The following is a 14,317-nucleotide window of genomic DNA, read 5'->3' as shown; positions in this document are numbered from 1 at the left end:
GTTAGATCAAGAAAATTAGTTGGTTTTATTTCATTGTTCTGTTTTTGTGAGTGTCAAACTTTAGTTTTGGGGAGAATTCATTAGTAGTTTGTCCAACTTTAAAGCTAAGAGTCTTTCGGAAACAACCTCCCTATCTCTACGAGGTAAAAGTAAGATCCGTACGCTCTATATTCTCGAGACCTCATCTGTGAAACTACACTGGATATGTTATTGTAAAAGCTGCTTTGGTTCCAAAGTGTTTAGTGTGATATAGTTACAGTCTACATATATTTATTAGCAAGTTGTTGACAAGGTCATATGTTGACCTCCATAGCAAAGAGATAAGAGAGGGAAGGGGGATCAAGAAAAGCTTGTAGCTATCATAAAGGCATTTAAAGCTCTTGATGAATTTGACTTAATGGTATAACTGTTTTTTCGAAAATAGTCTCTCTACCTTCACGAGGTAGGAGTAAGATATGCATACACTCTATCTTTCACAGACCCCGCTTGTAGGATTACATTGGATGTGTTGTTGTTGTAGAACTCTGTACTAGAAAAATAGAGGAGAAAAGCAAACAATTCCTTCTTTCTTACCCCTTCTCATTCTGAAAGGGACACTGTTGAACCATTCAATTAGTCATAACTACCAATCACTATAACAAATAAAAGGATTTGCAGCAATAATATAATTGCCGCTATATTATAGTTAGCAGCAATAATTAACATGATATTTATAACCAACACTCTATATAAATGTCGTTAAAGGCTTTAGCGACACTGGATACAATGACATAAACTCAGTTGTTGCTAAAAAAATTGCAGCAAGAAACTCTATCGCCACTGAATATATCTTTTGTTGTAATGAATGTCCTTTCTGTTACAATATTTTTAATAACTGAGAAATCCCCAAGGCCAATAGAACATGTTTAACTCTACATTGATGGGTTGGTCTTTCTACCCTTCTTCACTTAAACATCAGGATTCTATTTGTGGGAGGCGTTAAAGCAGTGACATGCGTCTACCCACACATCACGTGTTGCACTCTTACCACTAGATTTTTCTTTAAAAAGTCAATATTAGCATTGCTAGCTTTGAATTCAGTTTAAGATAAGTTATTGAATACATCCTCCATCTCAAGCAATAAACTGACAGATATATACATACACCAAAGTCAACTATTTTACATAGATGTGTCTCTAAAAGATCCATTGTGCAAAGTCAAAGTCAATCCATTTATTAGCTGTGTTTCGGGTTTGACAAAGTAATTTTAACAGCAAGAAAACATAGCAGTCTGACTTTCACTAGCAGCAGCAATTGCTAGAGGCGGATTTAGGATTTAAATTTGATAGGTTCAATTTTTTAAAATGCATTGTATTCAGTGTACTGTTAAAATTATAGATTCAGATCTAATATCACTTGGTGTTTTAATAGGTTTTTACATATATGTATCTATACTCTATCGAAAATTATGAATTCAGATCAACATGTAGCCAAAGGGCTATATATCTGTCCCATGTTTTAAAGATTACTTTGTTCTTCGAGAATTCAATACTTGAGAGTTTGGTGACTTAACAGTAGAACTCTGTACTAGAAAAATGGAGAAAAAAACAAAATAATTTCTACTTCCTTACCCCTTCCCAGGCTGAAAGGGTCTATTGAATCATTCAATTAATATCTAATTAATATAAACAACACCTAAAGGAATCAAAACAAAAGGCAGAACACATAAACGTGCCCTTTCACATAGGACGTATGTATCTACCTGATCAACTTTATACCTATTTAAATGTCTACTGTATGTACATCTAAAGTTGAAGGACATATATATCAATTGAGACATTAAGGGGTACATTTATGTATCATGTCAAAACAAATGGGGGCCAAATATGGGAAAGATCCTAATTTTCCTTTTTGTTTCAATTTTCTAAATAACCAAAAAATCCCCCAAGGCCTGTAAAACATGGTTATAAACTCGATTGATGGATCGGTTTTTCTACCTTTTTCCACTTAAATATCAAGCTTTTGTATGTGGCAGCACTTAAACCCATGACGTGCACCTACTCACATATCTCATGTTGCACACTTACCACTAGATCATACTTTCGCGGTTCCTTCTTTAATAGATAACCACTAGCAAAAAAAAAAAACAGTATTAGCATGCAAATAGTAACATCAGAATTGCTAGCTTTGAATCCATTGTGCTAGTCAAAATTTCAGATTTAACAAAGTAATTTTAACAAAAAGAAATCATAGCAGTCTGACTTTCACTAGCAGTAGCAGCAAATGCTGACCATCTATTATCACTAAAACGTGGCACGAATCCAAATTAATCGAGACTCCAATACGAGAATCAAACACCAGGTGGGAAATCGAAAAAAAATACTATCGCTAATATGGTGTGAGGAAGAGGTAAAAGGAGTCAAAACAACCCTTCGACTACATTAAAGTTCGTGGTAGTTTTATGGCCTTTTTACACATAAGACCCGGATATGGAATGAAAGTGGAGTCACATAAAGTACGTAGATAGAAGAAAGCCCTATATGGATGCAGTTGAGAAGTTTAGTGAGGCCATAGTTTAGTTTGGCTACAAAGATATGTTTCTGATAACGCATTTCGTAATAAAGGGATCTGAAAAGACTACTTCTCTTCATTCATTTTGTAAGTAGCCAAGAGATCTTACTTCCCCGTTTGACCAACGGTGGGCAACATAGAAAACAAGGAAATGGTCTTAAACTGAATTGTTCAACAACATACCCAATATAATTTCATGTGTAGAGTTTTAACGAGAGTAGGATGTACGTAGACCTCACACCTACCTTTGTGGGGTAGAGAGATTGTTTCCTATAGACCATTAACTTAATTGTTTTGTAACAAATACCGAATAAAATCTCACAAGTGGGGTCTTAGGAGAGGATAGAATGTACGTAGACCTTACACCTACCTTTCTGGGGTATGTTTCCTATAGGTCCATCAACTGAATTGTTAAGTAATGAGTCCAGCAAATACAAAATATGCATATCACAAGTATAGTTTCTGGTCTTGCACTTTCTGGAAGAATTGATGAACAAAAAAATGTCTCCTATTCCTATCTTTCAATCTAGTGTAAATGTCAAGAAGTAGAGACGTTTATACTTTAGAATATGTTGCAGCTTCTACTTTTTTGTTGTCAGTACTTTGAAAACCGTTTTCTTGATCTGAGAGTCTGCTAAAGGTAGGATAAGGTTTGCGTACACGCAATATGGGTATGTTGTTCAAAGCGTTTGTTGTTCCTTCTTTCTCCAAATAACCCAATGGTGTCTTTTGTTCCTCAAACAGATAGGTTAACTATCAGTGGTTCTTTCCTCTGCTGCCTTAAACAGTGAAAACATAACATCAAGGTAAGGATCTCTAGAACGACGCAGGATTCCATTAGGAGAAACACATGAATTTCAGATCATCTTTGCGTCCAAATCATTAGCCTACGAAGGCACTATTATCAACTTGATGAAATGAAAGACCAATCACCAACCACTACAAAGACACTGGTTCAGTATACTGATGATCAAACGAGAATGTGTTCTATATGTTCTAAACGTCAAACATAGAACAGGTATGATACTTCGAAATGATTACTAGTTTACATGAATATACAAAGAAAATACAAGACTATCTATTGATAGTGTCAGTAAAATGGTGCAAGGTAACTTACTCTTCTGTCTGGGAGCGATGATAGCAGCCTTTTGATCATCCGGTCCAACGCTTGGCTGGTAGCTTCCTCCAGAACAACAAGGTCACACCATACACAAGTGAAAAAAAGAGTAACCTCAAATGTTGAAAACAAAGATTAGAAGAAAAAAGATAAGATTAGCTCCCATCCGTAGCAAAACGGGGATGAGCAAGGCACCAAGCAACAAATCCAGCAGAATACTTAAACTTCCAAATATACGGCACAAACTTAACATAAACTAGTTCTGGAACCAAAACGCCAATGATTTCCCTTAAACTCTGTTTAATTACATGTAAACCTCCATGGGTTGTTCAACTTATGCCATCCATAAGTACAACGATTCAGCTCGTAGCAGTAACTGAAACTATCGACTAAGCTTCTATTCACTAGGTAATCCCCTAAATCAACTGTAAGCTAGAAACAATAAACTATACAAGTTGGAACACATAGATTCCATATGACCATAATATTTACAGATATTCCTAGTTTTCATGTCTCTCTACATGGGAAAGTTGAAATTCTGATAAGCTCCTTGATTCTGAAGACTGTTTTGAGGTGGCACCATCTTCGTATCCACTGCAGTGGTAATGTCATGTATGCTCGACCTTTTACGTTCTTTCTTCATCGACTGCTGTCTAAGGTAGTATTTTTGAGCATGACTGGCCACCTGTGTCGGTGTCCTCGTCACCACTACATTTCTTGAAATGCTTCTCCAATCACCCTTCCCATATTTGTCCAGCCCAATAAGGAATAACCTATGACAAAAAGCCATGGTTTTCTAAGTCAGCATCAAATCCAAACAAATAACAATTCCAACTATCTTATGAAGTCAACATATATCTCGAGACTCGAATAATATAATTAGATCTATTAGTACTATATTTTTTTTTTATGTGTGACAAATACCACCTAACACAATGAAGAAGAATTCAACAAAGTTTTTCATAGAACTTCATAATTTTCTACAACTATATTAGCCGTACCACGGGTAGTCAAAAACCTTTTAACTTCATTCAAAGAAGCTAGTAATAAACAATAAGAACTTGTCAATGCTTATCATAAACACTCACTTAACTTATTCATAAGGATGCCAAATGTCTCCATCTGTATAAGAAAATGTCCACGCCCGAACCAAACTCACCTATATTTTTCTATGGCACTTAATTGGAAATGTCTTTTATCTCTACGAGGTAGGGATAAGGTCTGTTGCATACACTCTATCCCCTCCAGACCCCACTTGTGGAATTTCACTAGATATGTTATTGATGTCCTAAATTGTTTACACAAAATGGATCACACAACAACCATTAACTCCACCTTAATTTCAAGCAAGTCGGATCGAAATACTCACAATCCATTTCATTCTATTTGAATCAGTTCAACAAAGATAGATTACACAACTACTAGTACTACTTATACAGTACTCACTATCCATTCTACCATTTGAACAATTTGCAAAGTGAATCACACAACTAAAAAAGATTACCTTTTTGAGCAACTGTTTAATCTCACTATTCACTTTAAGCCCATAAGATTAAAGAACATTTTCGAAAATTTGACATATTTTAATTTATCTCCATAAAGATTCAAAAGTGTATCTTTTCTTAAATTCCATGCAAAGTCAAATTAATCCAAGCAAAAACTACTTTCAAATACTCACAATTTTCACAGCCAAGAATTAATTCCCAAAATTTCAAATCCCCAAAACCCCTTTTTCAAAATCCCAACAAAATTCACATCAAAACCTATAAACAAAACTTCAAAAAACAAACCTGTGTTCTTCTTCAGTCCATGGAGTCCCCTTTTTCCTCTCAACTTCATGTTTCTTGTTCGTCCCAAACGAGATCTGGCTAGTTTTACAATCCGATTCCCAATCAAACAAATCATCAGGATAACTCGGCGGCTCTACTCTCCCTGAATCAATCTCAAAAACATCATGAACAAGTGCATCATAGTGAGCCATAACATCTTCCGCCGTCCTTCCCGGAACATGATTAGCGATTTTCTGCCACCGTTCAATATCGTTTTCAGAGTACATAACAAGAGCTTGTTCAAATAACTTGTCTTCAAATCTCGTCCATGTAGAATTCGGATGAATCATCGCCGGTGATTCGCCGATCAGCCACCGATTGTTCGCCGGATACATCATCCTTCTTGTTTGGAATTAAATTAAAAAATAAGTTTGAAAAGAAGAAAGGGTTTTTGGTGAGGAATTTAAGGAGGTTTTTTTATTTGGTAAAAATGACCCAATCCACCCTAGTATATATATAGAAACAAATTCATTTTGTTAAAAAAAAATTATATTTATTCCGACATTTACTTGTTCACTATATTAAAAAATATTTATTTATTACAAACGTATTTATATTTCAGTGAATATCAATTACGTGGATTCATTTGGAGAAAAGTTAGGAATAAGAAGTTCCTCTCTTCTCTGTACTTTTATTTTCTTTTCATGTTTTATATAGTTTCGTAACATTTTCACTTTTTTGTATTTTTAAATATATGAACAAAAATTAATTATTATTCATTTTTATATTCGTTAATTACTTATTTCTTAAATTATTTTTCAAGATCTAAAATTATAGCTAGCAACTCTCTCGTTGTCAAATTATTTGGCCTAATTCTCTCTTACACCCTTCTTGAGAAATACTTTACTATTATTTCTTCATTGTATTAATTATACATATTTACTTTTACTTGTTTAGTTTAAATATTTTAGATATGATATATTTACTTTAATTTGATCTATTTTAAAAATTTAGACAATATATATCACTTAATTTTGATTTTACCTCTATGATTAACTAAAGTTATTTTAAAGTATTGAGAAAAATTGATATAGTTAAATTGTCATTTTATAAATTTTTCTTTAAGAAATATGTCAAATTAATAATAATTAAATAAAAATAGGTTGAAATCTTATTTCATCTTTTATCCGTATTTAAACAATCAATAATATTATTTATATTTGAGATATTTATAATCTTCAATTATAATAATTACTAAAAGTAAAATAAGAAAAATAATAATATAAATTTAATTTTTAGAATAATAATTAAATGTGTATAATTATTTTTTAAAATCATGACGAATAATTTAATTAAGATTTGAAATTTTAGAAGCGTTGGCAAATAGGAGTTGGTTTGTTATTGGTGGGGGCAAATAAATTTTAACTTATTTGGTGGGTAGGGGGCAAATTAAAGTTTTTTTGAGATTTGAGTGTACAATTTTGTCACGTTTTTACTATATTTGGGGTGGCCATGAGTAGACGTGACATCAAATATTCTAATCGGGAAATTCTAAAAAAATAATGAATTCTAAGTTTATTTTTAATATATTTTGGGTGGTCAAAAATATTTTTTCAATTATGTTTAATTAGTCGAATATTTTTTAAACAAGTTCGATAACTGATATTCTATCTTGATTATGTTTTATTTATTTTCCATCACTGCTCATCTGCATCCTTTCCCGTCTCCACTTTCGTCATATTCACCCCTGTCATCCTACACTTCTACCTTACTACGTCCAGCTCCTATATTATTTATTTAAATTATATACAATTACTTGTAAGATAATATTATTTATTTATCTACCAAACATATAAAAAAAAGTAGAAAACACACTTATTTATCTTTATTATATAATAAAATAATTCTCTTTCTCTTCTCAAATTAGCAAATCAGAAATAATAAAATATGAAAAGAAATAGAAAAGAACTATCCGAGTCCACATAACTCATTGTGTGTCCTTAAGAAATTTAATCCCATCAAGTATATGAGGTTGTAGTTTAATTCCTTCAAAAATAAAATGGATTAATCATTAAAGAAGTAGCGATACCTCAAACTTTAATAATTTCAACGAACTCAAAAAGACAGCAATGAGATCACACACACAAACACAATCAATTTTGTTTTGTAAGAAATGTATGCAGAAGAAGAGAATAAGTCAATGCAGAAAAATGAGAGAAAGTCTCTTTGTTTATAGCCAACAAAAGGTAAAGGTCACAACTTTTTTGGAAAAAGACAACCTTTCATATGGGTCACAACCCTTTGGAAAAGATGCAACTTTTCAAACGATCACAACCCTTTAGAAAAGATACAATTTTTCATAAAGGTCACAACCTTTCAGGAGAGTCACAACCCTTCATTTTCTATTCACACCTTTAAACCCAACCAATCACACTGATATGATATCACCGGACTATAAATTATAGTTGTCAAGGTTTTCTTAAATGATTACTCAATTAATAAATAGTAACCTTTTCGGTTTTAATTTTATTCGATAAAAATTAAATTTTAAGATAATTACTATTAATACACATTAAAGACGATCTTGGACATCCTAAAACTAAAATATAGAATCTAATTAGATATTTAATTGATACCAATAATATATGTGGACCTATAACTAATTACTAATTATTGTTGTTGCAATGGTTGACTTCTATTGGTTTATCATTACAGCTGTACTTAATTAATTCCAATAGGACAAAGTGAACAAGAAATTGGGAATACTTGCGCTGTCAAGGGTTTGATGTGACAAAAATGTCAGTTTTAAGATCGTGACCTAGTGATTAATAATTTTATAATGTGAACTGAAAAGTATGAGATCTCTAAGTTTTAAAAAGAAAGTGAAGGAAGTATAAAAGGTCTCAAATTTTAATTTTAATAAAATAAAAATTCTAGGTATTTAATTAACTTGGATACCATAATTACTGGAAAGAAAATCTAATAATAGTGCATAATATTTTGGTATAGATAGAACTCTATTTCTAATTGGTGTCTATAAGGGAATTTTTAGGATTATTTTCTACTTAAAACATGAAGGGGGTCTTTGGAAAAAATAAATTGTATTTGGTTATAAATAGAGGGTAAATTTTGTTGTCAAAATAAAAATTACTGGGATAAATTTCACAAATAGTCATATAATTATTACTTATTTTTTTAAAAAAAGTCATTTAACTGTCATTTTTTTAAAACATAAATGTCACTAAATTTTGCGATACTAATTACAAAATCATAAAGTTGAAGAATACTAAACTTTTTGAGAAGTCCAGTGATCCATCATAACTGTCGTCAAGCAAACAAGGTAGCAGACGTTTTGTCCATAATAGGTTACAAGCTAACAACGACCACTCAACACATATCCTAATATCTTCTCCTGAAGCTGTTAAAGAGGTCCTCAAGGCAGATCGGGAAGGAGTGTTGTCTAGTAAACTAATGTTAGATAGTTGTCTAGTTAAATTAGTTTGAATCTACAGATAATAAGTTAGCTCGTTTGACAACCTATCTGTAATCACTAATACTAACAGTGAAAATGTAATGTTAAACATTTAACTATATATATAATATATTATTTTTTTTAAAAAAGAGTTCTTTTTTTAAAATCTAATAAATAAAAATTCAATTAAAAACTCTATCCAATTCAAAACTTAAACTTATACAAAGAAAGTAAAATATTGAAAAAAAGGAATTCCAAATAATATTCCAAAACCTAGGCTAAATTATGTGATAAAATTAGAGTAAACATTATGTAGATTCGTAAAAGAAAGTTGTGAATTGATGGAAAAACTATTTTATTCCTTTGTTCCTCATTGATTATGGTATAAAAGATCTATCTTAATAGATTTTATGAGATATATCAAATATTGCCTTTATACCAAATCTAGCACTTATTTATTTTTTTGTGGTTTGTAAAATTATGATGTTTAATTCTTTTCCAAAAAAGGAAAGTTTGAATCCACGTGTCCTCTAGCTTGTCTACAATAATTAACATTTTATTTATTTTTGCTATTTCCAAATTTTAGTTGTTCCTTTATTTATTGTTGATAATTAATTTTATTTTAATTTATAAATTAATAAGTACTTTTTAGATGAATAATTTTAATAATATTAACAACTAATAATATAAGTTATACATAATGAATGTGAATAATTTTACTTTTTCCAAAATATATATCATTAATAATTATTTATTACCAATTGGGTAGGCTTTTCAAAAAAGCAAATGGATAAAACTTTTTATAGGATTCTTCAGAACTAATAATGCCAAAGTCGGCAGAAGAAAAAAAAATAAAAATAAAAACAAAAGTGAAACTTTTTCCACCAAACTCTTATCCATTTTATATGCAACATTACATATATACAATAATTAACCCTATAGGAAAACTTTAGGAAGTCTTTTACCTATTGGATCCCACATAGATAATGTCCTATCCAAATATATAGTACACCATTAATCTTCAACTATGGAATTTCTTTTATCTTAATCAGTGGTTCGAATTTAAATTTTGAATATAAAAAAGGAAAAAATAAATATATCTTCGAACTATTGTAAATGATATGCAAATATCTTTTGTTATATTTTTGGAATTTTGGTATCTCTGCTGTCCAAAAGTTAGAGCATACATGTTTTTCACTTTAACGAAAGACTAAATAAGGACACGTGATGTAATCTTATCCGTTGATCTCATATTTATTAAATGTTGGGTCAATGGATAAGATTATGACACGTGTATGTCCGTTAGTATAAAGGGTATATATGCTCTAGTTTTTGGACGACAGGAGCATCAATGTCCCAAAAATATGACGAAGGGTATCTACATACCATTTACAGTAGTTTGGGGGTATATTTGTCCTTTTTCGGAAGTTTGAATATAAAAATAAATGGTTAGAGCATTGTTCTTAGAATGAGCCTGCAATATATAATTCGAATGATATATTTACCGTAGATATCAAAGCTCGAGTGAAAAGATAAAAAAAAATACTATCTTATTGAGATATTTTTATTTGACAGAAAATTGTGATAGAATGATAAATATTCTTTTATTATTAATCGAAAAATCTTTAGGAATGCAGTCTTGTTTTGATACGGAAAAATTTATTCCATGAAATTTTAAGCACGATTTAAATTAATTAAACCTCAAAATAAATACTAAAAGCGACATTTGGTAGGATAGAATCAAATTAAAACTTGTAGGTACGTATAATTAGTTGAACTTCAAAATGATTATGTATCAAACATTTGGTGCAGAACTTTTTAAAGATTTTCTTGCATGAATATCTTCGTTTGTTTTATTTTATAATAAGGTCACGATTGACGATTAGATAATAAATATATTTTTTATTTTTCAATTTTTAAAAGTTTTGAATTTAGATTCATGAAATAAAATCACTTTTACAAGGAATAATTTATCCTCAAATTATACTTTTATAATATAAATTCAAATTAATCGGTTCAAAAATAAGTATCTGAGTGACTACTATTGAGCTAACTTTACAAAAATAGTACATTGGATTTGGATATATATGAAATGAACCTCAACTATTTTGTTGATAGAGACTTTATATTTAACACGCATATGAACAAAATATAATTATGTATTTATTTTGCACTTCTAAAAGTTAAAATATAATATTATAATCTTACGATGATATCACTCAATATCTTGGATTATATTTATTACACAATTCAAAAAGTTAAAAAATAACAATAAAAAAATAATCTAATCTTAAGATGATATCACTCAAATCTCTAGTCACTTCCATTTTATGACACGTTATTATTTCACTAAATCCAAATACATATATGATCTCAAACGAAGGGTCAGCATGAGAAAAAATTGTAATAATTTAAGTTGGTTGGTTATCTAAATTATTATTCTCTCGTCTTATAATTCTATTTCCCTACTTTTAAAAAAAAAAAAAAAGAAGAAGGGTTTGTATACAAAGTTGCAATGTGTTTTGGAAGCAAAAAAAGATCTTTTTCTTCCTTTAAAAATATATACTTTTATCCACGTGGGTTGTGGTGTACTAGTGAGAGTGTTTCACCCTTAATCAGAGTTCAGAAGTCTTAGGTTCGAACTCTGGGTATAGAGAAAATCTTGTTGGGAGCATCACCCTCGAATGGGCCCTGCAGTGTGCGATCCAAATTTAATTGGAGCTCCAATATGGACTCCGGTGATGAGAAACCCAAAAAAAAAAAAAATTTTTTGAGTTAAATCATGCATTAAGTTAATTTTTTTTTACAGATTTTTGAAATTCACTTTACGTTTTCAAAGCCTATTAAAAATCAAGAAAAAAAAATAGTTTTGTGCAAGTTAGTAGGTGATTTGAAAATTCAGGATGGAAGAAGATTAGCCGAAAGATGGTTATCGAGAATTGCGTGAATGATGAGACTGACCTAACCTAAAGTCAAGGTTCTTCCCTCTCAAGAAGGCATGAACACAATGTATTTCCTACTTTTTCAGAATAGAAAAAATATCTCGAGCGATACAAGGCATTATTTAATTTAAAAAAATATCTAAAATTGAAATTGGAAAATATTTAAAGTTCACATTCAAATAAACATTCTTTTACAAAACTATGGGAAGTCGAATTTGCAAACTCAACACTCCAAGCGCCACCTTCAATATTATAAATATTGTACTATTAACCAATAATGATTATAGTTGAGTCGTTAATATTTTTTTTCACTTTTTCAAGTATTGTTAAATGAAGAACCACCATTGTTAAACAATGTTTTACCCTCATAGTATAAAACTTTGTTGGGTACTTTGTCAGTTTTTAACTTTTGGAAATATTTGGTAAATATAAAAAATAAGTTAAAATAAGTCAAAAATGACTTAAAAATAAGTTGGAAAGTGTTTGACAAGGTAAAAAATGACTTAAAATAAGTTAAAAATGACTTAAAATAAGTTGGAAAGTGTTTGACAAGGTAAAAATGACTTAAAATAAGTCAAAAACCAAAAGTAGGTCTCCCCTACTTTTTTATTTTTTGACTTAAAAATCATTTCAGTTTGACTTTTTTATTTTTGACTTAAAAGCTATTTTTTTAAATCAATCCAAACTAGCTCTTAATCAATTCTTTTCTTAACATAAATACATGATATCAAATGAAAAAACTTTAAAAAAATAAATACTGTACTACATTGTACATCAATTATTTCCAAAGTACTCTTATTAATTACTATTATAATACTTAGTTGTCTTTTTCTTAAAAAATTTCAAGTTGGTACCTACATTTTATTAGTAACATTTGTCCACATGAGTTTGAGGATGTTGACTAGGTACCACGAATGCCGTGTGATGTCGGCAACCGCCTTTGACATGTAAATTTTGTCCTGTTGAACAACGCTTTTAGTGACACCAATAAGTGATTTTGATCGGAATCGCGATTGATATTTTTTCATTCTAAATTATAAGACTTAAATTTAAACCTTGCTATAAATTTATAGATTTAATCGAGTCTCATATGAATATTAATATTGAACATGAGATATTCAATCAAATTCTAACTAAATAAAAATAGATTATCAACTAGAGGTTGGTAAGAACTTAGAGGTTTAGAGCCCTAACCAAAGTAGGCTCACCCAACAAGCAACATGTATTTGAAACTGTCGATAGTTGCTTCGTCTCATTCAAGAGTTTAATCTACTTCTTTTTCTCTCTTCCTCTTCCACTGCATAGTCGGGTTAATAGGTACTATGAGTTTTCTGTCCTACACATCTAATCAATTCGTATTGTTCATTGATTCCATTGAGAACTTTTATTTGTAAAAGTGAAACATAATGCTTCTAAGCGTGGAACGAGAAAGATCTCTTTTTAATTACCTTTCGGATTATTTCAAGAAGATTCATTCTGAATAAAATTCTATCCGAATCAAATTAGAATGTTTTTTTTTTTAGACTAGGCCTCTCCGGCTGAGCTAAGTGGCCCTGACATATTCAGTATTAAATATCGCATGAGAAATTTAAAAAAATCTACCACCTGTCATTTGTCATTATATCACCTGCTGTCATTTTAAAATAATTGCCTCAACCAATCTCCTTCTTTCTCTCGAGAAAAAACTGGAAAAATTCTCTGTTTTTTTCATTAAAAATTGTATACGTGGACGTGCTAATTTATTGACACGTGTTAGCCACTTGGCTTCAGCAGCCTCAAACAAGAGATTTGGATAAGAAGATCTTGCCACGTCATTTATTTATTAAATGTATTAAATAGAAAAATTAGTGGTGGTGGTTATTTTAGGTGGTAATAAAAAGGAACATGCTTAATCCGTCTGGACCATATAACTAAATTATACATTTTTTAATTGGAATAATATTTAAATATTTAATGTGGATAAGCTTTGACTAAGTTCACATATTTTATTTATTGGGAAAGATCGTACAAATTGAGAATAATGGAATAATTGATAAAATGAGGTTTTTGTAAATTGTAGTTAAGTAAAATCAGAACGATGGTATGAATATTTACTATTTAGATTACTTTATAAGTTCGTTGCAAACATAATGAGGTTTTTGTAAATTGTAGTTAAGTAAAATCAGAACGATTATATGAATATTTACTATTTATATTACTTTATAAGTTCGTTTCAAACATAATATTATTAAAAAAGTCATTTCTCTAGACCCTTCGAGGTGGCTCAGTGGTTTGAGCTTGGAACTTTCATGTTGGAGGTCTCAAATTTGAAACATCTTGACAGGGAAAGCAAAGAATTTGTCTTTTGGGTCGAGCTTAAAAAAAAGATCATTTTGTTGGGTTATGAAGGGTGATTAGGGCGTCATGCGGAAGCTTACAATTGCAAATAATATGGTTGATAAATTAGACGACACATAAAACTATACTA

General features: G+C 30.3%; 1 protein-coding gene across 1 annotated transcript; it reads right to left on the bottom strand.

Annotated features, from left to right (window-relative positions):
• Window positions 1-3,881: 3,881 nt before the first annotated feature.
• LOC125835824 (transcription factor SRM1-like) lies at window positions 3,882-5,922 on the bottom strand. The gene is made up of 2 exons (XM_049514928.1): window positions 5,458-5,922; window positions 3,882-4,440 (listed from the first exon to the last, which is right to left on the bottom strand). Exons 1-2 carry the CDS (start codon window positions 5,832-5,834, stop codon window positions 4,185-4,187), a joined length of 633 nt encoding a protein of 210 aa, XP_049370885.1. The 5' UTR covers window positions 5,835-5,922; the 3' UTR covers window positions 3,882-4,184.
• Between the last annotated feature and the right edge of the window lie 8,395 nt (window positions 5,923-14,317).

Source organism: Solanum verrucosum, unplaced genomic scaffold (assembly GCF_900185275.1).
Source record: "Solanum verrucosum unplaced genomic scaffold, falcon-dt-bn FXZP01000128.1, whole genome shotgun sequence".
Classification (NCBI taxonomy): Eukaryota; Viridiplantae; Streptophyta; class Magnoliopsida; order Solanales; family Solanaceae; genus Solanum; species Solanum verrucosum.
Note: the sequence above shows the minus strand (reverse complement) of the source record. Positions and strands in the feature narration are given on the sequence as shown.

What these genes read in the sequence shown, in the direction of transcription:
- LOC125835824 (XM_049514928.1), bottom strand. Translation starts at nt 5,834, where the DNA reads ATGATGTATCCGGCGAACAATCGGTGGCTGATCGGCGAATCACCGGCG. An exon ending in TGGACTGAAGAAGAACACAG is followed by an intron (nt 4,441 to 5,457) that starts GTTTGTTTTTTG and finishes TTTTTGTCATAG; the next exon opens with GTTATTCCTTATTGGGCTGG.